Source organism: Clarias gariepinus, chromosome 13, assembly GCF_024256425.1.
Source record: "Clarias gariepinus isolate MV-2021 ecotype Netherlands chromosome 13, CGAR_prim_01v2, whole genome shotgun sequence".
Classification (NCBI taxonomy): domain Eukaryota; kingdom Metazoa; phylum Chordata; class Actinopteri; order Siluriformes; family Clariidae; genus Clarias; species Clarias gariepinus.
In genome coordinates this window covers 23,955,827-23,981,066 of record NC_071112.1, presented here as the reverse complement: position 1 = coordinate 23,981,066, position 25,240 = coordinate 23,955,827, and the positions used below count along the sequence as shown (strand labels likewise).

Here is a 25,240-nt window from a genome sequence, read left to right as displayed (position 1 = left end):
ATTCGAATCAGGTGCTGTTTGCCAATCATACGGAGATCAGGGATTCAAGAAAGAGCAGATTGGATGGGGCGGAGGGGTGTAGCATGTTCTTTCTCTTATTCCCTGTTAGAGACACTAGCCAATCAGCGAGCGCCAGTCAGCTTGAAAGGGGGAGGTTCGCCGATTTTTTTCAAGTCAAGTAGGCTTTTATTGTTTACCATATACAGTTCAGTACACGGTGAAACAAAACAGCGTTTGTTCAGGACCACGGTACTACATACATGCAAGATAGACTAGCTAAAACAAACCAAAATGACGCCATAAATTAACAAAACCATCTAAGCACTGTTATGTCGCCCCCTCATGGTGCATGAGCAGCAGATGGCTTCTTGTTCGTCGGAGGAAGCACATGTTAGCCTCCCGTCTTACCTGGCTGGTTGCCTTAGCTTCATGGAGGTGCCCTAGGTAGATGGATCGAAATTGGACATGGCCAAATTAGGATTAAAATAAATAAAGAAATAAAAATGGAGGATTCCCGTGGCTGCATCAGAGTATTAGTATCACAACAACAAAAAGAAACACACACCTCTATTACTGGCCCTAACTATTTTTGTAATAACTCGCATGAAGGAATGCTTGTAGACACATTTGGGGAAGGACGTCATTCCTGGATGTCTCAGTCCTCTTCAACTCTTGCGCATTAGTTCGGTAAGCATCTGTTGGTTGTTCATACAATACAATATTAAAGATCAATCTTACTGTCCAAGCTCTCTAATATCAGTCTAGTTGTGTGTGTGCGCGTGCATGCCTGGTTTCTAGTCCCTGTGTTCACTTTGCATCACTAGGTATGAAGGTTTGCGAGGTGGTGACTAATGGTGAGATTTTCCAGTTGACTAATTCATCACTTATGTAACGAGTTTTTTTTCTCTGACACAAAATTAAGGCGCACCTTCCAAAGCAGTTTCCTATTGTTTACATGATGTTCGTGTATGTGGTGCTTTTGAGGAAACAGTGAGTCGTAGGTGGGGGCAGGCACACCCAAACAAAGTCAAGTGTGGCAGTGCTTTCACTGAAGTGAAGCTAGCGAGACTGCGCGGTGGAAACTTGCAGACGATGCTAAATTGCGACACAAACAGGAGACACCCGTCGTCTGTGGCTGAACCTCATGTGCATGCACTAAGTATATTTTACAACCGCAAATAAGAGCGTTAATCGTGCCGAGGAAATTGACTGAGAGTTGGACTGAGGTGTGTAAAGATGGAATAAAAGAATAAAATACTCACGGGAAGTGTAAGACACAGAAAATAAAATTAAGGACAAGTGATGAGGCAACGTTGCTGGGGATGGATTCTGATAAATCTGAAACATTACTTTTGTGTATTTATAAAATACATTGCAATTCTACCTTTTTTTTTTTTTTTTTTAAGATTCACCCTTTACTTCCTTAACCTGCTAAAACGAGAATATTTTATTAAAGAAAGACTACACTTTTACTATTTTAAGTCTCATTTCTGAGCCCCCAAAAAAACATGTTTATTTTCATTATGGCTTTCATTATTAAGATGTTGACGCATGTGGTAAATCTAGAAATTTTAACGCATTACTTTATTATCTTTTTTTTTTTTTTTTTTTTTTTTACGCTGATCAGGATGACAAAGTTTGACCCTAGTGGCTTCCCATAATTGCAGCAAGGTTACCTCGTGTTATTGTGTGTGGGATAATGGCGTATTTAATACAGGTAATAAGATGACTTGCATGTTGAACGTCATTTATAAAAAGCTTCTAGATGCAATTTTGGATAAAAAAACTTTAAAGGGAACTATTGAAGTGTACAAGAATACATTAAACGTAAGCTGTGCGAGTGGTGGCTCCGGCAGCTAAGGACCTAGGCGGTTGATTTTCGGATCTGAGGATGCCACACCCTACAAGTTTACTCTAACTAGTTTTTCATTTCTTTATTCCAACATTACACGTTTATAATACAAGTAAATCCGAGTGTGTGTGTACGTGTGTGTGTATATATATAATATATATATATATATATATATATATATATAAAATGTGTGTATGTATGTATGTATGTATTTATGTAATTTATACACACTTCAGGAAAACAAAAATAGTATGATGTATCTTATTTAATGTTAATAATATTATAATGTATAGCGTATAGTAATTTACTATTAAAATATTTATGAAGTGTATATTTATAGGTGTTTTTGGCTGACTGTGTATGTGTGTCTGTCTGTATGTATATATACACACGATTTAGTGTGCTCAAACTTACACAAATGTTATTTTTGCTTACCTAAACTCATGATCGCCATGGTTGCCAGTGTGATCTGATAATCCCACTTAGGCAGGGCCACTCCAATTAAATACAGGTCAAATAACATCAGTATTAAAACTCGGACTGTGTGACTTTTGCTTAGAATTATTTTAAATAGAAAAAAATAGGTCAATAATAATAATGCTGCATTATAGTTTAAATATTGATGAGTGCGTAATTAAATAATTTACTTGTGTCCAGTTCCCACCCTTCATGTCAGGACTCCCCCACATCAGTGACGCCTACCAGCCAGGGAGAACATGGGCTAGCACGTGCTTCCTGCGATGCGTGTGAAGTTGCCGATTGGCGGCTCTTTTACAGACACACACATACACACCGCTGTAGCGTCACCTGGGAACTCAAACTCGTGAACTCTGGATGATGCTCGTGGCGCACATTTTAGTGCTGAACCACTGAATATTTTATTTTAAGAATTTTTTTAAACATTGGTCATCTTAAATGTTTTTTTTTTTTTTTATAAAGACAAAGCAAAATCTTCTTTTTTTCTTTTTTTCTTTTAAAACAATCCTGTCTTCGACTCAGCACCTTTTTTTGTGATATGTTTCACCCCAAACCGAAAGTGTAGATGTGGGAGTGGATTTAAATACTTGCTTACGGAGTTTACCCTGTGTTATGGCAACAAGTGAAAGAAAGAAGAAAACAGTCACGGCATGTAAAAACACCAAGGCGCTCGGAGTCAGCATGCGGCCGACTAAAATGCATACTAGTGTGAAATGGTGTTAATTCCAAATGCCTAGATTAAAAAAAAAGAGGGAGGGGGGGGGGGGGGGGGGTTTACAAAAAATGAAACCGAGAGCGTGTTTGTTTATGAGTGTGAAGAATCTGTGCAGCGAATGCAAATGAATTGTCCACACAGATCCTGTAAATGAAGTTACGATATTGCTAATGTCAACACTCACAAGCCAAAGTTGGTGAGGGTGGTGTGACACGGTGGGTACTCCCAAACCCATTTAACACGGCTGTCACGATAAACTCTCGGTGTATTAGTGGATGGGAGTCTCCAGTCAATCTGTAGGACACTTTTATTATTAGTAAAGAAGTGACGCTAAATAATGCAAGCAGAAAAAGAGAGATCACTCATCTTACATTCGCTCTACTTTACTTATTGTTTAATTCTGTTACCAGGGTGCTGTTAGACGTCGTGTTTATTGTGTGTTGCATCATTCCAGTGTCCCAAGGAATGAGGGTGGACTGATTATCCCTCCGATACTAGAAATAGGAATCACCAGAGACCAGCTGATATGATAATATCGCGATACACTGATTTAGTCTGTATTACGATTCTGTTAGTATCATGAATTTACCAGCTCTAATGCAGACATGCATTAATTAAAACATTTTATTAAAAACAACAACTATTCAGTGTGTCGTCACGTACTGTGGTCAGTTTGTGAGGTAATCTAGTATCTAGGTAGACAGATGATGGTTCACTCCCATGTACTGCAGCTTGTTTCTCTGTAGTGCAGGTTGGATGGCGACTAGAGGATTTAGCGATGCCGATTAGAGCTGTTACTAGAGATACACCGACTGTAGTTTTCTCATCCAATAAACAATCTTAGTTTTTTTTCAAATGCCTGATTTTGAAAAAGAAGCGGATTTATTTTTTTTGTTAATTCCAATTTTCTTTTCTTTTCTTTTTTTTAGAGAATTATAAATAAATTATAAGCATGAGCAAAGTTCTGTAACTTATCTTAAATGAAAAAAAAAAAAAACCCAGAAAAGATATGATTATAATGAACCATGGACTGTTAAAAAAACTTTAATTTAATTAAATAATTTCTCCCAATGTTACGGGAGTTTATCCATGTTAATGGGTCAGAGCTTTTAGTTGTTAAAATAAAATCCAACTGAAAATAACTTATATGACTTCTCCAAGCTCTACACAAACACACACACTTTCAGGAAAGTGAACTCAGGCGTGATGTGAGCGGTACTCACATGCACCTTGTTGTATTCTGACCATGAGGTCATCCTGTGAGTGTGGACGTACCTTTCATTGCTTATCATTTTACAGATATTTGATGTTGGTTTTTGTCTCTTGTCCAGATACACACCCTAATAATAAACAGTTGCATGGTTTACTTTCCATCTGGTTTAATAACGGTGAGCTGGACAACCAGTCAACCAGACTAGATTATCTATCTGTTGTTGGTCTCGCCAGCTAGTCATTTACATGATCCTGTGGAGCAGCGATGGTTAAACCCTACAGGGTGATTAATCACTGGACTCGAAATGGACATTTGTATAATAAAATAAAACAATTTGTTTAAAACTTTACAGTACAGTTAAATTATTTTTATTGAACATGGAGTTGTCGACTGTCAACGGAATCATTTGCTACATTCTGAAGTTTAATAATAATAATAATAATAAACATTTTGGTATTTTAAGGATTTCTCTATAAAATGAGTCATTTATTCTCTGTTTAAAAATTTAACCCTTCCTTACACACATACTTGCGCATATGCACATACTGTACACAGAACACTTACAACATTATTAAAAGCTGATTAAAAACTGCTGCGGGAGATTGGCAGACGGTTGGCTACTGCAGCTTCGATTAACGTGAAGGTGCAGACGCCCGACCTGCTCACGAGAACTTTTGGCTGTTTTTGGATGATGAGCTCTGAGTTGTCATGGACAATCAACCTAAAGCTTAAAATTACTCGATTCTGGTCTCTGCCTGATCGATCAGTGCATATCTAATCATTAATAATTAATATTATTTAGGATTAGGTTGCATGGTGCCGCTGTGGATTCGATTTGACATCTCGTGTGTGTGTGTGTGTGTGTGTGCGCGCACATGGAGTTTGCATGTTCTCCGTGTGCTTGGTGGGTTTTCCCCAGGTACTCCTGTTTCCTCCCACAGTCTAAAGACTAATGCAGGTTAGTCTGATTACTGTTTCTAAGTTCCCTGTAGTGTGTGAATGAGTGTGTGGTGTGAGTGCACGTCTGTCCTGCAATGGATTGAGACCCTGTCCTGGGTATAACCCACCTTTTAACCCGCTCCTAGATTGGAGTAAGCAGTAAGATAACGACTGAAGGAACTAATTCTTAAGAATTTATTTAGAATCGTTAAAATAATTAAAACTTTTTTTTTTTCTCTCTGTGTGCTGCTATGCGCGTGAGCTGCGCCGGACATGTTACTGGTGATTGGATTTCACAAAATTATAAAGAAGACCGCTATTTCCCTAAACTTTAAATCTCATCTGCTCGGATGTACAATCATTAATGCAAACTATGCTAAATACCAGAGGTTTTTATAAGGTGTTATAGGTGTTAATTTATTATAATTTTTTTAAGAGCGGCTCAAAATTTCTGGTGAAGTAGCATGTTGTGGGTTTTTGTATTCTTAGAGACTTTAAAACACCAACCTTGATGTAACAACCCTGATAAATGTCCTATTAAGGAACCAAGTGAAGTTGACATTTTATAGTTATTTCTAACCGTGTCCTTTATGTAATGTCTGACGAAACTGCTTTGTCATAAAGTAGGTTTTCTTTCGAGACCGTGTGGGTGATCAGACAGACGGCTGCATGGCATGTAGTCCCACTGAGTCGGAGAGACCGATGTGGAAGTGGCTAATTGTTTATGTGCATGAAAGTTGAAGTTGCGGCCTGGTGGTGTGTGTGCTTAATGTGTCGAGTCGCTTTAAATTTCCTGTTCAGTCACCATTGAACCTTTTCCACAGTGACCAAACTGCTATAGGTTTGTAACGGTTCCTCTGAATTCTTACGCTAAGAGAACTTTTTTTTTTTTTCTTTTTGGTTTTTGGGGCCGGAGTAACTCAGCCGCTGTCCATTCCAGACTAATGGCTTCCTGTGAAGGAGCGGACGCTCAACTCGTCTCCGTTTCAGCCTGTGTCAGCTATACAGGTCCTCTTCCTTCATCGGCCGAGGAAACCGTGTTTAAGCGTGACTCTATTTAACCGCACTACAAATTTACCAGCTGCCAAAAACGTATGCCTTTCAGCACTGAAGTGAGTGACGCAGGGCTTGGCACTTCCTTTACTCTGATAGTAATGATAGATTATACAATTAGAATAAAAGATTTTGCGCTCGAGTTTTTAATACTACTACCCTAGCAGGACGATGCTTAAAATCATACAGATGCGCAAACAGGTCAAGAGTGACGCTAAATGCGCATACCAGAATAGGCGAGACATCATCCATGTTTTCAACGTTTTTTTAGAGGTTACACAAGTGGCGTTTATCAGTTCTCTAAACGAGAATGCCTTGGAGACATATCCAAGTTTACAGGAAGCGTACAAGAACTCAGTAATCACTCTTTACAGCTGTGGTGAGCAGAAAAACTCGCAGTAGAACAGGCACGCACAACAACATGGCAAATGGAAACTTGAGGCTACAGTTGGCACAGGGTTTACCCAATCTGTGTACCCTCGGATCCCTATTCCCGGCTGACAGAAGATGATGCTTTTATCACACTTGCTTGCAAAGTTTTTCTTGCCGGGGGGGTGAAAATAAAAGTGTATCTGCTCATTCAGGCAAGTGATACTCTCAGAATACCCAGACTGCCAAAAAAACATTTCACTGTGCAGTTATGTATATGTCATTCAATAAATACTTAACGCTACTTAAATTGTTCAGGTGAGCTAACCAGAGTTCTTAAAATGAAAATCCATCTTGATTTCATCTGTTGAGTTTATTGTAGTTCTTTACTTTGTATGAGACATGGCATGTAAACAATCAATAAAAAAATATAAAAAATTGTTGTATAGCAATTTTAATTTTTATTATACTTCAGACAGTAAACATTAGGTTTGTTGAATCCTATTGAATAGAAAAATGGCGATGTGCAAAAATCCAATCCGGTCATATCATCGGTGTACCCATGACTCGCAGCTCCAGTGCACCACAACAATTTGTGCTTAAACATAGTGTTTTTTTTTCTTCTTTTACTATTTATGGTCTCAGGTGACCACGTAAAGTAACTGTTTCCCCAAAAGTTACCTGCAATCTAACGATCAATTACTTTTTCAAACAAGTAGCTAAATATTAATGATCTCAAAAACAAACAAAAAAACAAATCATAACAAACACAGACTGGCTGCTTGTCCTGGACTATTTATTTTTTTAATTTTTAAATTTATTTTTGTCTTCCTCCCTTGCACAATGTAGTGTTGCTGCATTAGATCAAGATAAATTGGAAGGTAACTGAACAGTTCCTGGTAGTTGGTTCTGTTTTGAAATTAACAAATGCTCAAATTATGAAGCAAATTGAAACATTTCCCCACTGGGAAGCAGGTGCAGCGGTTCTGGTGCTATAATTCTCCACTGAGATCCTGCAACAACCAAGTGCCTCGACTTTATTTTTTTTAGATTAATGAGCTGTTATTTTTAGGCTTGTGTTTATACGAGGGGCGTTCAAGTCAAACCGGGACTTGTGATTAAATTTCTCACGAATGAATAAAGACATAAAAGTGATCGCCATCTGCAGACGAGCTGAAGGTGACTCTCGACGTCAGGAAAACATTTGAATTGTGCAAACGTTTTAAAGAAGGCTGTACATCCAGGAATGAGGTTTCTCAAATCCCACCTCAGTCATGCCCGTGAATCTTAAAAATCGGCGTATAAGTTGTTGAGAACTTGCAGAAGAGACACATCTGTCTGTGGGAAGTGTACACACATTCACGAACAACACTTGCACACTACAGGAACTAGTTAAGGCTGCAAGTTATTACCAGATCCACTGTACTGTCCTGACCTCGATCCAAAGACCATTTCCACATGGTGGGTCTATTAAAGGAGTTCCTGGGAGGCCAGCGTTTCAGACATGATTCAGACCGGCAGTCCGGAGTACTTAGAAATCTCTTCTATCTTGATACTTGCAGTAGTGAAACGCGGGGTGGTGATATAAGCAGGTGGTGATGTACAGAAATAAAAGGAGTTTTCATTGGTATTTAAAGGTACCAGTTTGAAATATTTACTGGGTTTTTTAATTAAGATCCAGATATTTCAGTGTAAATGTGAAGTGCTACCCCTTGAAAATTGCAGGCATCTCACTGTGGATGACTTGTGTATGTAAAAAAATTAAATACCCCTGTATGTACTGTAATTCATGCAGGTGCGTTTTCTTTGGTATAAGCACTGTAGGGTAAATACAATAATTCACCATCCCAAGCCGTGTTTTTCCCTCTACGGTTGCTTTGTGTTCTCTCTACTAAAAAAAAGAAAAATAGTAAATGATATAGTTCTTATTAGTTTAGTGTTTAAAACGCATGAAAAATAGTTATATGTTGCCACGAAAAAATAGCCACAGAGGATGATACTTGCGGTTTCCCCAAAGTCGTGGGGGTTTTCCGTGAACGAATATCACTTGGATTCTAAAGAAAAATCTGCGAACGACTGAGGCCGCAAACTTTAAACTGCGACTTCGAGGGGATGGGGGGAGGAGGATGGGGGATGGCAGGTCAACTGTGCAACAAGGTCCTCAACAATGACGGACTCGATGATCAGAACTGAACCCGCTGTCACTACTCACAAGAATAACATTTAGTGATGAGTGATCATATCTGTTCTTACTGGGGAAATAACACCCTGCTATTTAGAAATCTTGATAATTCAGTGCGAGTTTCTTTTTGTAATACACACACACTTAACACTGCTTAAACCGATGTGTACTTTTACTTTATACTTTGTATTCATTTTTTTAAAATATATTTTTGCATTGTGGAACGAATCATCTGAGTTTCAATTATGTATTTTGAGGAAATTCACTTTGATATACGAATGTTTTGGATTAAAAGCATGCTTCCAGGAACAAACTACCCAGATTTAAATGTATTTTAAACCTATTTAAAAATAAATAAATAAATTATATATATATATATATATATATATATATATATATATATATATATATATAGTGGTGTCTAAGCTGCGTTCTTATTATAAGCTAACTTGTTTACTTCCGTTTTTTAAATTTTTTTTTTTTTTTTTATCTGACGGTTCACATTTATTATTACAAGTGATTTTTACTTTTTTTTCGACATAAATGTGCACATTGATGCATCTTTGCTCGTGACATCAGGGTTAAAACACAAATCACAGATCAGGATTAAAGCAACCTTCCTATAGTCCTGATCTCGCTCCATCAGTTTTATACGTTCGGTTCCTCGAAAGCAGCCCTACGAGGATGAAGATTCACTTTTGATGAAGTGAAGACGGAAACGCATGCGTGGCTCGCCGCTCAGCCTGAGACATTTTTTTATTGAGGAAATATGATGGCTTGTTGACGGATGAACAAAGTGTATTAAAAAAACAAGATGATGTCGAACAAATTATCTCTTTGTCTTTTCCAAAAGTTAATTTCAGTTAATTCTACGGCCAGAGCGTGCGGATCATTTTTGACTGCCCTCGTATTACGTCCCCATGCTGCTGCTGCTGGTGTAGAAGACAGGAACTACTGTTTATAGCTGGTATATTTGTAAGCGATAAAAGGAACAAACTTGTCTGGCAGATGTTTCACAACATTAAATAAACATATATAAGGATAAAAGTTCAATGTGTAATTCTTCCACAAAACTGCTGGTGGTGTCGGAGGAATAAAGCGCTCGATGGTGCAACAGCGGCTCTGCTTCACATTCAGACGAAACGCGTGTCCCGATAATTGTCTTATGTTCTTTAAATAAACACCGTTTTCTATTACTGAAAAAAAACCTGATAATTTTACTGTTCACGTGTTTAAAAATTATTTTTCTTGATGTGACATATTTATTATGTGTAACGAGTTTTGTGATCTTTGCTCGTCCAGGTAACCTTTTGAGAAGAGGCTCCTCACCCAAGTGAAGGAGATCGCGGGCTTCGGAGCTGCTGCTCTCTTTTTGAGACGCTGACTGTCTTCCTCTTGCCCACTATGACGGACGTGGTGATCGTGAAGGAGGGATGGCTCCACAAACGAGGTGTGTAAACCCTCTTTTCTCTTCTATGAATCCTAGTAAAGGTGAAGTGATCCATAGTAGTTTTATAAATAACGGAAAACGTAAGTCATGCTGTCGTTGCTACGAATGTGACTCACATGACTCACGAATGTGGCTTCATTCAGAGGAGGAAAATGCTTCCGTTTTTTTTTTTCTTTTCTACCTCAACAAACTTACCTCTATGTTCTAGCTCCTGTTTATTCATAACTGTTCAGAACTTAAAGGACCTGTATTTTCCTTTTTTCCCCCTTAAAAGTGGACCCAGGTCTCAGAGCTCACCCAAAGTGCATATCATCTATTCAATTCAATTCAATTTTATTTATCTAGCGCTTTTAACAAGGGTCATCGTCTCAAAGCAGCTTCACAAAAATGTGAAAAATGTGAGAAATTCATTAAATAATAATTAAAAGAAAAAATAATAATAAATTGTGTATGTGTGAGAAAAATGTGTCTAGATAATAATGAGATGAATGAATGAAATGTCTCTGATGAGCAAGTCAAGGGTGACGGCGACAGTGGCAAGGAAAAACTTGGCAATAGGAAGAAACCCTGCAGCTTGCAGCTGAAAGTACAATATAACAGAGATTCCTTAAATTAACATGAAGTCCAGTTCAGCATAGGGATTAGTCAGTAGGTGCAGAGGGCAGATCGGGTCTGGGTCACTGGAAGCACAGGAGCAGGATGTGTAGCTCCAACCATCATAAAGCTGAATCCAGCTGGAGCTGGTCCTTCTCTGGATGCCTCAGGATGGGTAGAAAAGTACAGAACAGATGGAGAGAATTAGCGTAGTTGCCATTCAGGATAGATGTACTGAAGTATGAAGTTATGGGATGAGTTACGTGTATGCCAGATTAAAGAGATGTGTCTCGAGTCTACTTTTAAACTGGGAAACTGTTTCTGAATAAATGAAATATGTTCATATATTTCTAAATATGAAAAAGCCCTACCCCCTTTTGTAGATTTTGAAATTCTGGGAATTACAAGAAGTCCAGAGTTTTGTGATCTTAAGGAACGTGGTGGATTATAGCGCATCAGAAGACTGGTTAGGTATGTGGGAGCTAAACCATTTAAGGCCTTGTATGTAAGTAATACTATTTTGTAATTAATTCTAAACTGAACAGGTAGCCAGTGCAGGGATGATCATATTGGGGTTATATGATCATAATTTCTGGATCTAGTGAGAACCCTGGCGACTGCATTTGAACTAACTGAAGCTTGTTTATTGAGGATGCAGGACAACCACCTAGTAATGCATTACAATAGTCCAGTCTGGAGGTCATGAATGCATAAACTAGCTTTTCTGCATCAGATACGGATAAGATGCTCCTAAGTTTGGCGATATTTCTAAGATGGAAAAAGGCTGTTTTGTGATATTGGAAATATGATTTTCAAAGGACAAGTTACTGTCTCATATGAGGTCACAATAGGGAAAAGTGTAATTTGCTTGTTTAAGCCGTTACTAGAGATCTCAATGATCGATCATGAGTCAGTTAACTGCCATGGTATTTATCCAGGCCAACACCAAATTATGGCACAAATGATCTCGTTAAAAGGATGTTTGGTGCTATTTATTTATCACCTCAAGATGATATACTTTTTATTGACTAAATAAAAATTATTGACAGACTGTGCATTTATCTTGTTCTTGCAGTTCTTTTGCAATTGAATCATTGTCCAGGTCTGTATTGCGATTTAGATTTTTGTCTGATTAATTGTGCAACTCCAGTCTTCGTGATTCCTTTCGTGAACAGGCTTACAATCGACTTCCTTCCCTATTTTTTTTTACATTTTTTTTTTTGGTCAGAAAGCTCTGTCACAAAACTAATCGCTGCTGTTCTTAAAACACCGTCGTTAAAGTGACCGCTCAACACCATGAACCGGCTTACGCGATGTTTGAGCGAAGAGGGGCAGAGTTATTCACAGACAGGTCTGTGCAGAATTAAATTAGATTTTACTCATTTTAAACTCGCGTTCGTCTATGGGCGGCTTGCACCTCCAGGGTCTGGGTTCGATTCCCTCCTCGGGGTCTGTGTGCCTGGAGTGTGTGCATGTTCTCTCCCCGTGCTTGGTGGGTTTTCTCCTGATACTCTGGTTTCCTCACACAGTCCAAAGATATGCAGATTAGAATGACTGAAATTGCCAAATTGCATGGAGTGTGTAAGAGAGTCTGTGTGTGTGTGCCCTGCGATGGATTGGCACGCTGTTCAGGGTGTCCCCCTCCTTGTGCCCTAAGTCTCCTGGGATAGGCTCTACACCCCACGACCCTGTATACAGGGTCGCCTTGACCAATACAAAGATGGAAAAAAAAAGAGAAATTTATGCATTTGAGATGGTGAAATGTTGCAGTTCCTCTATAATCCTACAGGTTGCGCACTCTAAAAATCTAAATAATAATAATATTGATTTTGGATATTTATAAAATCGCGAAACTAACAGTGGTTATATCGTACCTGCTTATCCCCGGCGATCGTCATTTCTGTTTAAAAATTAATTATGCATTAAGGGTCCTCTTAAAACTCAGGGCCACAGTTTTTAAAGTTCTTCTCACATTACTTAACCACAGGAGAAAAAAAAAATGTCTAGACAACCAGAGCTAAAGAGATCAGTGGAGCCGATCAAACTATTAACACAAAATATTATTTATCTGCATGTTGCACAGTGCTAGTGTGAATGCCGGCCCCGTACGGTTAGCCTTAGTTTAGACTCTGAAAATACTCGAATTACTCATAAGATAAGACATTGTGGCACAGTGGTTGATTGTAATTGCTGGTTTGCTTCAGTAAATCAGTCTCAGTAAATGCACCACTGCTGCGCATTTCCTTTGGTTTCAGTGCAACAAGCAGTTTCTGTTTACCTCATCCGCTAATCGATTCGCTTTGATAACATGAGTCAGAGGTGTAGCGTTTAATTCTGCTGAAAAGGGGAGAGGAAGTGAGCACAGCTGATGTGTGAGAGCGCCGTCAGAGAACGGAGCAGCTCTCTCTCTCTCTCACACTCTCGCGCACACACACACACATCGGTTATACACACAACACACTTGCAGTCAGTGCAATAAAAGAAGACACCTCATGTTTAAGTAAACAGTTGTTCACAAAAACACTCGGATCCACCGGCTTCGTGATGATCAGACATAATGATTAACGCTATCAGGACGGTGTTAGTTACCAAGCGATGGGTAGCGATGGTTATTTCGCCAGCGTCACGCATCATGCTTGCGGTAGCTTTCTGTAAATTCCCCGCTAACCATTTTGTATTGTAATGAAAAACAGATGCGTTAGCTTTTATTTCAGTTGTTTTTGATTTCTGATTAAAAACATAACCAGCATTGATGCGATGTTGATGCACTTTTGTAGCATTTGGACCGCACTACAGCACTACGTTTTAGTTTAACTTATTTTTTTAAGCCCTTATCAATCGCTTGCAATGGTACCGAACTCCCAAGATGCTTGTTATATCACCAGCAACTTTATAATTTTTTTTGTAAAACTCCACACGGACCATGTTCTCGTTTTTCTCAGCTCCTCCAGAGCTCGCATATGGCAGTGAGACACTCGTCTACCTAAACCCAAGGCCGTTAAACAAAGCTTTAAGGAAATCACTGCCACTCAAGATTTTTTATTTTTATTTTGTATTGTTAAAAGTAAAAAAAAAAAAAAAAAAAGGAAGATCTGGGCTGAGATCAGGTTGAGCAGAGCAGGAAGAAGCTCTTGAGAAAAACGTCTCCCGAGTTTCTGCTAGTCAGTAGATGTGTTTTCGTTCTCACTCATCATGTTTATGTGCTGGAGGAGTTACAGGATGTGAGCTTGTACAGTTGTTCGGCTTTATTGACTGAACACTTGGTAGGAGCTCGGGGCAGACGTGAGACTCTCGAGGAAAACCACAATTAAGTTCATACATGCGTTCGTCGACTTGACTTTGTTAGGACCTGTACCTGCACACGTGCTCCGTCATGCTTTTAGTCGGTCAGGGACCGCTCGAGGTTTTTAAGGCTGATTCATCAACTCTCAACTCGCTTACCTGCCTCCTGTTCTCCTTTTCCTTCATCCATATCATTACCTTTAGTACTAATAATGGACTAGAACTCTGCACAAGTACGAGTTGAGAAATCAGCCTTAAGAACCTCTTGAGCTGTTCCATACACCCCTGTCTCCCGGTCTCCCCCGCCTCATTTCCCTGGGAGTGTCCTCTCTCAATTACATCCCCCATGTCAGTTGTTTATCCTTTTGAGATGAGAAACTAGGGGTTGCCACATCAGACTCCGCAGGCTTATCTTTTGGAATTAATCTTCTACAATTCCAAGTGAATCAAAATTGGTGTTTTTTTTTTTTTTTTTTTTAACGTGCTAGAAGACGCATATGAATGGTTCTGTTTGGACCTCAAAATGTACAAAACGGTGTTTCCAAAGGTCTAAAATGTACTTTCTAGCAGCTCTCGGACATAAGAATTGGGAGTGGGAAAGGAGTCACATAGGCAAATAAATGCTACACATTTATGTATTATGTTTTTTTTGTTTTGTTTCTGTGACATCAGAATAAAAAAAAATAATAATAAAAAAAATATAATATAAAAAATAATGATAACTTTGGTTCTATGAAAAACCCTATGGCAAAACATGACAGATCGATGTGAAACCTATAGATGACCATATAGATGACATTCGGTTGTGACGTGCCATTTAACGGATGTCACTTTTCATCCTCCAGCTGTAAAATAAGACATACAAACAAGCATGTGAACACCGGAGCTCATATATCAGCTGTTGTGTACATGTAGTTATGATATTAATTAATATTTAATGTAAAACAATCGACACTTATCCAATAAGGAGTGGTTCTTTAAGTGGAAAAGCTCTGTTAATGTAAAAAGAAAGGGAAAAAAAGAAACTTTAAAATAGTTTTGAGCTAATAGGAAGGTTACATTAAAAATAATAATCACTGTTTACAGCTGCGGTGAGCAGAAAAGCATCACAATACATCGAGAAACAGTCAGGTTTAGGAATTGGAGTTTAAACTCACTACGGTCACTGAAACTGGTTAGTTACAGACAAAAAAAAAAACATCACCTGGTCTTTTTTTTTTATTATTATTTTTTTAGTCATCAGTTTTTAAAACGACAACAGATGCTACACTGATCCTGTCACAACTCCCTGTTCTCTCTCTCTTTCTCTCTCTCTCTCTCTCGTTCTTTCTTTCTTTCCATCCAGTCCTTATTGAGTGTTGTATTTTCATGAAGCTGAGCAGCTGTGTGCAGCGAGATGACACCGAGCGTGTCTGTGATTTGATCGCAGGGCAAACGTTTCTATCAGCGAGAGCAAAAGGCCTCGCAGCAAGTCTGACTTAACGTCACATCACTGTCAAGTCCTCTTCAGTTCAACCTCCCACTGGGCAGGAGGACATTTTAGCTTGACATTGTTTCTCCTGGTCACTTCAGTCTCTACTTGTCGTAAGCAAACAAACAGAACTCTTTTAATGAAAATCTTTTCACACATTCTCAGTCAAGATTTATTTATTTATTATTTAAAAAAAATTTTTTTAGAAAAACTTTTTAGAAAGACTTTAGAAAACTGAAACATCAACAGTTTAAATGTAAAAAAACAAACAAAAAAAAACTACCCACTCCGTATCCTCGCGTCTTGCTTAATTTATGTTAGGAATGTGTTAGAAAGGTCAGTGTGTCTGGGTTTAACTTGTGACCTTCCATGTGGCATTACCTCAAGGCAGCTGTGTGGAAATGAAAGGCAACAGCTGTGTCGTAGTGTGGAGTGAAGAATGTCAGCGTCGTAAAGACCACTCGCGCTTTGTAGAAAAAGACTGGACATGTGATGCGACTGACGTCAGCACCGGAGACCGTGGCCCGGACGTCATCGGTTCATTCATTCATTTGTCTCGCGTAACATCTTTGTCAGGGATTTATGTATCAAAATTAGGAGAGGCGATACACCCTGGATTGGACACTAGTGTAGCGATGTCCCCACAAAGACTTGGTCAACATTCTAATGTAGGGCAGTCCACTTACCGGGATTATTTTTATTTTATTATATAATTTTTTTTTTAATGGTATAGTCCCAGGCAGGGTGTCCACAGTTGTCCACACAGAAATAAAAGCCGGCCTCGTGGTTGAGTTCAAGACACTATGAGCTATGAAAAAACTGAAGCAACCCCAGATCATTGCAGTTCCTCCGGCCACTGTGTACTGTATGATGTATCAGGGTGCATTAACTCATCGGCTTCCCTTTTTACCCTGAGACATCCATCGCTCTGGAATACAGACAGTCTGGACTCATCAGACCCTTGTCAATTGCTCCCTAGCAAATTAATGAACACACAGCTGTTTAGTGCCGTGGGTCCTCATCGCATTGTGTACATATGGAAATGTTCTTACTTTCACTATTAAACATAGTTGTGGTTTACTGTTGGGTTTTATTTATTTATTTTGGTTTGTTTATTTTAACCATGCAACTTCATCAAGTGTCTAAGGGATCTCCAGTCAGGATTTTTTCCCCAACCACATTTCTTCTACAAAGTTGACAGTTCAGCTCGATCCTACAAGGTCCTGGTAATGTGTTGTGTAAGTGTTCTTGAGCCGGTTTCAGTAATTTTCAATCTCTTTGTTTTTTTTCGCTTGATGCAGCCCAATAAAAAATATTTTGGTGCTGGAGAAATGAGTCGGCCCCACTGGTTTCAATGAATCAGTCCGGGAACACAATGATAGAAAATGTCTCCTGTAAATCTGTCCCAATTTTGAATTAATCTTAATTTCGGAAAATCCCCAAATAGACAGAATTCACAGTCGGAAACAGCCCTGAGACCAAACGGTGTCTGTTCAAGGCCGCAGTAAACACAGTATGGTGTTGTCCCTCCGGGTTCTCTTTAAATGAGGTCAGCTGACCCTGCTGTGTCACCGGGATTCCCCTCGCGATTTGAAAGTGCAGTCTCGCGAGAGTACAGTGGAACCTCGGATTACGAGTAACGTGGTTTACGAGTGTTTTGCAAGACGAGCAACAATTTTTAATAATTTTTTACTTGAAAAACGAGCATTGTCTTAGTTACCGAGCACCGAGTATCATGTTTCACGCATGCGCTTCTTGTTTTAACAACGAGCGTTACGTCATCACAAGTGAGCCAACGGTTTTTCTCTCTCTTGCAGCAGAATTGTAGGTAATCGTCTCTCCTGCTGGGTGAATACACACACGCGCTGTGTGTGTGTGTGTGAGATGTGCGTGCGCGCGCGCACACACACACACACACATTAACGGAGAGACCGTTTTTAAAACCGTTTAAAAATTAGCAAGGAAAATCGCTAGTCACACTCGCGTGAGTGCATACTAACGGGATTACTACTGTAAAGTAAAACAACAACAACAACAACAAAAATTAAACAGCTCCTCACCTTTGAAAACAGTCGCGACAGAGAAGAGTTTGTGTGTTTATTTGGCAACCTGAGAGAAGGGGAGCTGTAAAGCCGAGACCTATCGTCTACCCTGCTGGGTCTTAGAGCCTGCAGTGTTTTTGCGTGCGCGTGTTTGTGTCTGTGTAAGGCAGAGAGTTTGTGTGTTTGTTTGGCAACCTGAGAGAAGGGGGCCGTAAACGCGAGCGAGCCCCCCCTTCATCCCCCCTCCTCTCAGGTTGCCAAATAAACACAAACTTCTCTCTGTCGCGATTGTTTTCAAAGGTGAGGAGCTGTTTAATTTGTTTTTTGTTGTTGTTGTTTTACTTACAGCAGTGATCCTGTTAGTATGCGCTCACGTGAGTGTGACTAGGAATGTTCCTTGCTAATTTTTAAATGGTTGTAAAAACGGTCTATCCGTTAATGTGTGTGTGTGTGTGTGCGCGCGCGCACATTTTACACACATACACTCTGCATGCACAAACGAAAACCCTTATCTGTCGGGGGGTTTAATTTTACATTTTTTTAAGGTAAAGTACAGATTAATTTGTTTTATTTTTACTTTATATTTTGTATTAATTATATTTATGTATTTATTTTTTTGGGCTGTAGAACGAATAATTTAAGTTTCCATTATTTCCTATGGGAAAATTAAATTTGGTTTAAGAGTGTTTTGGAATACGAGCCCACTTCCGGAACGAATTAAGCTCGTAATCCGAGGTTCCACTGTATAATGAATGTTAAGTTTAAAAAAACGCGGTAAGTGACCGCCCGACATTCCGTGAGCTTAAACATTTTTAAACTTTTTTCCTAACAAGCTGATTATCCCTCTTGTGTTTATAACTACGTGCTTCTGCTTGACCTCCACGTTGCTCCAGATAAAAGCGAGTTTCACATAAATAAATCTAATTTTAAGTAATGTGCTCAAACCGAGGGAAAATTTATATATAATGTGTGTGTATGTGTGTGTATGTATATATATATATATATATATATATATATATATATATATATATATATAAATATAAAATATGAAAAAATAAGCAGCGCTTACATGTTAACGAGAAGACCTGCTTGTTTTTAGTGGCCAACAATAGTTAAAATAAACTTAATGAATAACAAGGCCGTGCGCCTGGAGGAAATCATTCCAAGTCCCACAGGAAGCTCTTAAACTAAGAGGCGTTTAGCTCCATGCCGTGCTACTTTCAAGCTCCTCTTACACGCAAAGACCGACGCTGACATTCACTGTGTGGATTCGGCAGGTGATGAATGACGACGCTCAGCCTGGGAAAGTTTCTAGAAGCTCTTTCTGTACATGACTTCCTTGTTGTTCTGAATGAGAACGCAGAGAGGTTTTGCCAGTTCCTCGGATTTTTCGAACGATCCTTGATGTCACCCACGCGACTGAGAGAGGACAGCAGATAGCGAGTGGAGGAGAAAAAAACCCCAAAAATGTGGCTTTAGATTAGTCTGTTTGTCAGACACCCCCACAAGGCCACGTCCCACAAGCAGCAGTGCAGTGTTTGAATTTGTCTCCGTACTCATTTGGGTTTTTTTTGGGGGGGAGGAGGATCCGTTAATCGAAGGTTTGGTGGTTTAATAAGAAAGGAAAAAAACATGACATGTATAACATTATGAATAACGTGGATCTGACTCAGGCTAAAAAAACACGATGGAAAGATCACAGCCTCTCGTTTTGTTTGATGTTGGTCAAGCGCAAGTCAGGACTCGTGCACATGGGCTTACTCGCTCCACGGTGGTCATGTGATTAGAGCGCACCTGTGCATTATACCGCGGAAGCCCCAGTGGTATAAATTAGGCACGGTCGTGCATGTGTGTGTAAACTTCCGATTTTTTTTTTCTCTCCTCTTGCATTCCTTATTTACTTCCAATTACATCAAACCCCTCTTCTTCTTCTTCTTGTTCTCTTTATTCCTTCCACCGTTTCAGTCTCTTTCGTTCTTTCTCCTCCTCCGCACCTTCGTTCTCACTGTCCCGTAGCGACGCGGTTCTGAGCAGCTGCCAGCTTCACAGCCCCGACCGGCACCACTTCCCTCCAACCCTTTCGTTGTCCCTCGTTTGTTTATTTATTTGTTTATTTTTTTTATTGTTCAACTATTCATTAGCGATCCGACATCCTGTGTATGTCTACGATGCTTTCTAGACTTTGTGCAGTCTCCGTCAGTGTCCAGTGTCCCATGACACGTACGCGATGTGAAGCTTTTATATAAAGTTCTGTCCGTGGTTTCCTTGCACTCTGGAGGCGGCGATGATGATGATGAGGGGCCGAACGTGATCAGACAAAAGTAGCAGCGGTAGTCAGAAAGTGCTGACTGTGATTTATTTATTTTATTTATTTATTCTTTCTCTCCTCTCCTCCACTAGTGAACAGATCAGAATCCGAGCGTTTCCTCCGAGGACGGTGTCAGGCTCCCCGTGACGAGAGCGCTCTGTCTGCTGTCTGGAGGCCAGCAGGGCCTTGAGTGAGAGCAGACGGGCTCTTGCTAAATGTGCTGGAGAGATGTAAATTGCTAGGGTGTAGCTGTTGGGGAGGGGAGCTGTGTGTGTGTGTGTGTATGTGCACGCACACACCAGCACGGCCCACCTCTGTCGCAGTCAGCCTGCTGTGTGCTTACTTTTCTGTGCCAAAGCCTCCTGCTCTGCAACTGCGCTGCAAGGAGAAGTCATTTTTCTCGGCGTTTCCTTTTCGTCGCTAATGTCCCCCCCCACCCTTCATTATTTCGCCCCCCTCGACAGGATTTCAGCTCGCCTGCTTCTGTTCTGCGTCTGTACGAGCCCCTGTTACTCATCTGCCACATACGCTCTTACTCCACTACGCACTCTCGCCAGGTTGGAGTCCTTGCTGACTCGTCGCGCTTTTTATACATGCTTGCTTTTTCATATATATATATAATAATTTTTCCCTTCTTGTTGGTATAAGGCTCTCACAGTGCGATTTCTTTGTCTCTTGCTTTCCTCCCCACTTTACCCTAGCCTTATCTTTCTTTCTGCTCTCTCTCTCTGTATTTCTCTCTTTCTTGGGAGTCTGATGAGCTAATCCTCAGTGATTTGTTTTTGTTCATAATTTTCAACCAAACATACGGGTGGAGCTAGAAAAAGAAAAGAAAAGTGCAGATCACTGATTGGTCTGACGTGATTATTATTATTATTAGAGAATTATGAAAATCAAACAATTTTTTTTATACTACTTTGCTCACAGTAATGCTCTGACTCTTCCAAGAAAATAAAAGTCTACCAAGTTAGGGAGTTTTCACATGAGGGCTTTCTGAGAACCCACGATCCTAAAGTCTGGATCATTTCGATCAGTGAGTCGTTCCGTGCTCAGGAGCCGCTTGAAAAGAGGGATTGTCTCAAGAGCGATACAGCGTGCACAGGCACAGATCGAATCAGACATCTAAGGCAGTCGTACCCGAGAACTGAAATGGATTGCTGTTTAGACACGACATCATTGGTGCCGTCTGTCTCTTTCGAATGTACGTCCCAGTCTCATTCTCTGACCCTAGTTAGGCATGCGAGATCGTCACTCTTGACATTTGTTTTCAAAAAAATTTAATATCATCGAGCACAGTGTGAATGTTAACGTCCTTGTTCTCTGTTCTTTATGTGTTTAATGTTGACTCACCGACCAAATAAGTGCATCGGAGAATACGGAAAACAAATAATAATGTGAATGCTGGCCAGTAAGAGAGAGAAGAAAGCAGAGCAACCGTGTCCAAGGTGAAAACGCCTTCAAAGTACGGCTGTATCCCAAATGACTTCCTGTTCACTTTGTTTGCTCCCTACGTTAAGCAGCGCCACATACCCCTACCAGTGCATACTGACATTATATGACCGAAACTAGTGCCTTTTAAACATCTCCTCATGCTGGAGTTCAGTCACCTTTGACCAAAGTATCTGCACCTCAGGCTGTGTTCTGGATGTGCGTCTAATGATAACCGTGCGATTATGTCCTCTTTCTAATTTCATGGGAAAAAAAGAGAGAAATGTGCGCGACCCAGGATCCGGATAATTGTAGGCTCGGGTTTCTGTGCCGCTCAGCACTGTTTGGTGAAGAAGTGTTAGAAATCTTCCTCTCCCCCTCTGCTCTCTCTGCCAGTTTGAAGTCCCTGCTGTCCCATCCTTCATATAAACATTCGTTCTGCTTCTCTCTCTCTCTCTCTCTCTCTCTCTCTCTCTCTCTCTCTCTCTCTCTCTTTTTTCTTCATTCTCTCTGTCCTCCCTCTGCCAGTCCAGAGTCCCTGCTGTCTTCCCAGAGTGTTTTCGCGTAGGCTGCTTCCGATCCGAGTTGCGCTCGTCCTTCCCACACATCCATCATCAGCCCTGCATTCTTCAGCAGCTGGCCAGAGCACTGCAGCTCCACAGAGTTTTCCTTTGAGTATCTTAGTATTCTAGAGCGATGGAGGTACGCTCTGGAAAGCAGAAGAATGCATGTGTGTGAATGAGAGGAACCTAAGTGGAACAGTGAGGTTACAGGGAGCAGAGGTAAAGAAGGTGCAGGACTTTAAGTACTTGGGTCAACGGTCAAAGGAGGTGAAGAGGCGGCTACAGGCAGGGTGCAGAAAAGTGTCAGGTGTGTTGTATGACAAAAGAGTATCAACAAGAGGAAAGGGAAAGGTGTTTCAAGAGACAGTGGCATTGAAGGAAAGACAGAAAGCAGAGCTTGAGGTTCTCTTTGGGAGTGCCAAGGATGGATGGGATCATAAGTTAAGAATAAGTTAATCAGAGGGACAACCCATGTTAGATGTTTTGGAGATAAAGTCAGAGTTGCCAGATTGTGGTGGTTTGGACATGTTTAAAGGGGAGATTGTAAATATATTGGTAGGGGGATGCTGAGGTTGGAACTGCCAGACAGGAGGTCAAGAGGAAATTTATGGATGTAATGAAAGAGGATATGAAGATAGTTGGGGTGAGAGAAGAGGATGCAGAGGAGAGGGTTTGGTGAAGGCAGATGATTCGCTGTGGCGACCCCTGAAAGGGATTAGGTGAAAGACTGCTAATGCTAAGCGGTGATTCTAAAAAAAAAAAAAAAACGATTGTGCTTTTAGTTTGGAAAAGGCGTCAAAAAGTATTTCAAAGTCAAGATAAGAGACCTTCAGTGATTGGAGTCATTAGCTATTAGGGTAAAATTGTCCCAGTTTTACCATTAAATATAGACGACGATCTGAAAATACGTGAGTTTTACGCGCTAAAAGCATTTCATCAGAATTCCGCATGTATTTGTTCTGCTGCCTTTGAAGAAGATTTTTTTTGAAGAGTTTTTTTTTCTTTCTTTTTTTCTGTCCCAACTTTTCCAACAAATCTCTCCTACCGTATTATGATCGGTTATAAGAATTCAGTCTCATCTGTGATTGGTGAGATGCTTCTCTCCATGTGAAAGGTGAGCCAGTCAGTCATGGTTCCTTCAACCAGAGAGCAGGAGCCTGTGGATTAAAGTCTTGAAACTGAAAAGAAAGTTCCCAGATCAACAAAATTTTTGCAGCAGAAACTGCTCAATTTTTGTCCCGACGTAAGAGAGAATATATTTATTCCAACAAGAAACAAACTATCGGATCAAACGATTACATAGACAATATTTTCCTCCTAAACGGATCATTTAACCGTTACACCACCCCTCTCATTCAGATTGTTTTAATTCTGATCAGGAAGCCGGTCTATTATTAATGTGTTAATGTTTGGGTCCGTGTAAACACAGCTCCTGTGGCGGCTCTTTAAAAGGTTGGGTTGCCCCGATCGATTGGCCCAAAATCACGTGTGTTTTTTTTTAGAGGAGGGTCGTCTCTCAACTGGCCGATCACACCAACCCAGACTATTGTGTATCATAAAAAATACACGAGTCACCAGCTACATCAGCTGTCTGGGAATATTACCAGGTTTCTTTAATGGACGTCAAATTTGCAACGTTGAAAGTTTTTTCCTAAACAAAGTGACGTAGGGAAATGTCTTGCCAAAAACTTAAAACTAACATTTGACTCTACATTCTCACTCTACATTCACCCACCTGAAGCAGAAAGACTCGATAGAAGCTCTGCAGAAAGTAAAAGGCTTAAACCATCATCACAAAAATAATAAAGAAGAGGAGAAATAACGAGCAGTTCGCGGGTAAATCTTTCCGATCCGTGAAGATGGGCTGACCAACTATTCAATCATTTTGGAAATTGTGATATTTATAAAGAAACGCCGGCCCTCTTATGAGTAGCCGTGATTGACTCGCCAAATACAAAGTGACTGCACTAAACGTTTTTTTAAATAAACACAGACATCAGAGATTTAATTCTAGCAGGACAGTCGCTTTTTAAATAAACGTTTCAGCGTGTGTGTGAGTGAACCCCTTGATTCTCGTTAAGGACTGGACAATGTTTGCTCTTTACTCAAATAAATGCTGTTCTATTAATTTCTTTATAATCTACATGAAATAATAAGAGAACGGAATATGTTCTTTACAATATATAAGTTTTAAGTTTAATACTTTCTCAGATATTAATTCTATTTTTACTTATATAAATAGTACATGTATACTTTACAGTGGAACCTTTACAGTGCAAACCGCGTTACTCGCAATCCGAGGTTTCACCTTTTTTAAAAGGATGATCCTAATAACTCTCACACCCGTGATCTGCCATCAGAAGTGAAACACCAAAAGTCGATTAGATGTTTGTTTTATTGAAACAAAAATTATTTTTTGTGGATTTGTTCTAGCGGCAGCGGCGGTGGTGGCGACAACGGTCCATCCGTCATCAGCGTCGCCCTAATTTGTAATGAAGCCCTTTAAGACGACGGAATTCCGCTTTCTACCCCGTTTGTTTATTTGTTTCCTGTGCAGCAGCCCATTTAACTAATCCACCGAGCGCTTGTTTATCGAAAGAAAAAAAAAAAGAAAGAGAAGGGGTTTTTTTTGGGGGGGGGGATTGCTATTTGAACCAGAATTTGAACCAGAGGGGGGAGACGATGGAGGAGGGCCGGGTCTTCACACAGCGTCTCTATGGTAATCAGCAGGTGCCTCTGGCTGACGAGAAGAAGCGAGGGCTTTCTTACGAGCGTGAGAAACAGGGGCCGAATCCTCTCTTCATCCTCCTTCCCCCCATTTTTTTTTTTCCCTCTTTCCTGTAGCGGTGGCAGCGCCCACCCCAGTGGCAGAAAAAGAGCGAGAGAGAGAAAGGGGTGACTGCCAAAAGCTCCGTCCCATCCAGCTGCAGGGGCGAAAGAAAAAGGAGGCCAACAAAAGAGGGGAAGAAAGGAGAGAGAGAGAGAGGGGCCGAGCGTGGCATGCAGCACTGGTGGTGTGTGTGTGTGTATGTGTGTGTGGTTCTGACTGTAGACGTGATGGAGGAATGGCGTGGATGGGGTTCCGCTAACGGAGACTCATTGAGATGCGGGACACAGTGGTGGCTGGCACACAGCTGCAGGATGCCAGTGCTGAGAGAGAGTGAGAGAAAGAGAGAGAGAGAGAGAGAGAGGGAGGAGGGGAGGGAGGGAGGAGAAGAATTGGGGGGGTTGTGGGGGGTGAAGGGTTGACCCAGGAAAAGACAACAAAAGCTCCCCATTCCTAATTTTTTAAGAGTTTAATT

The 25,240-nt window shown here is 40.4% G+C and overlaps 1 protein-coding gene across 1 annotated transcript in view; it reads left to right on the top strand.

Moving 5' to 3' along the window:
* akt1 (v-akt murine thymoma viral oncogene homolog 1) overlaps positions 1-25,240 on the top strand; it is a 70,032-nt gene that overhangs the window by 5,757 nt on the left and 39,035 nt on the right. The window contains exon 2 of the mRNA XM_053509629.1: positions 10,103-10,250. Within this exon, the coding sequence (XP_053365604.1) occupies positions 10,205-10,250 (46 nt within the window). The 5' untranslated portion in view covers positions 10,103-10,204. The remainder of the gene's footprint in view (positions 1-10,102; positions 10,251-25,240) is intronic.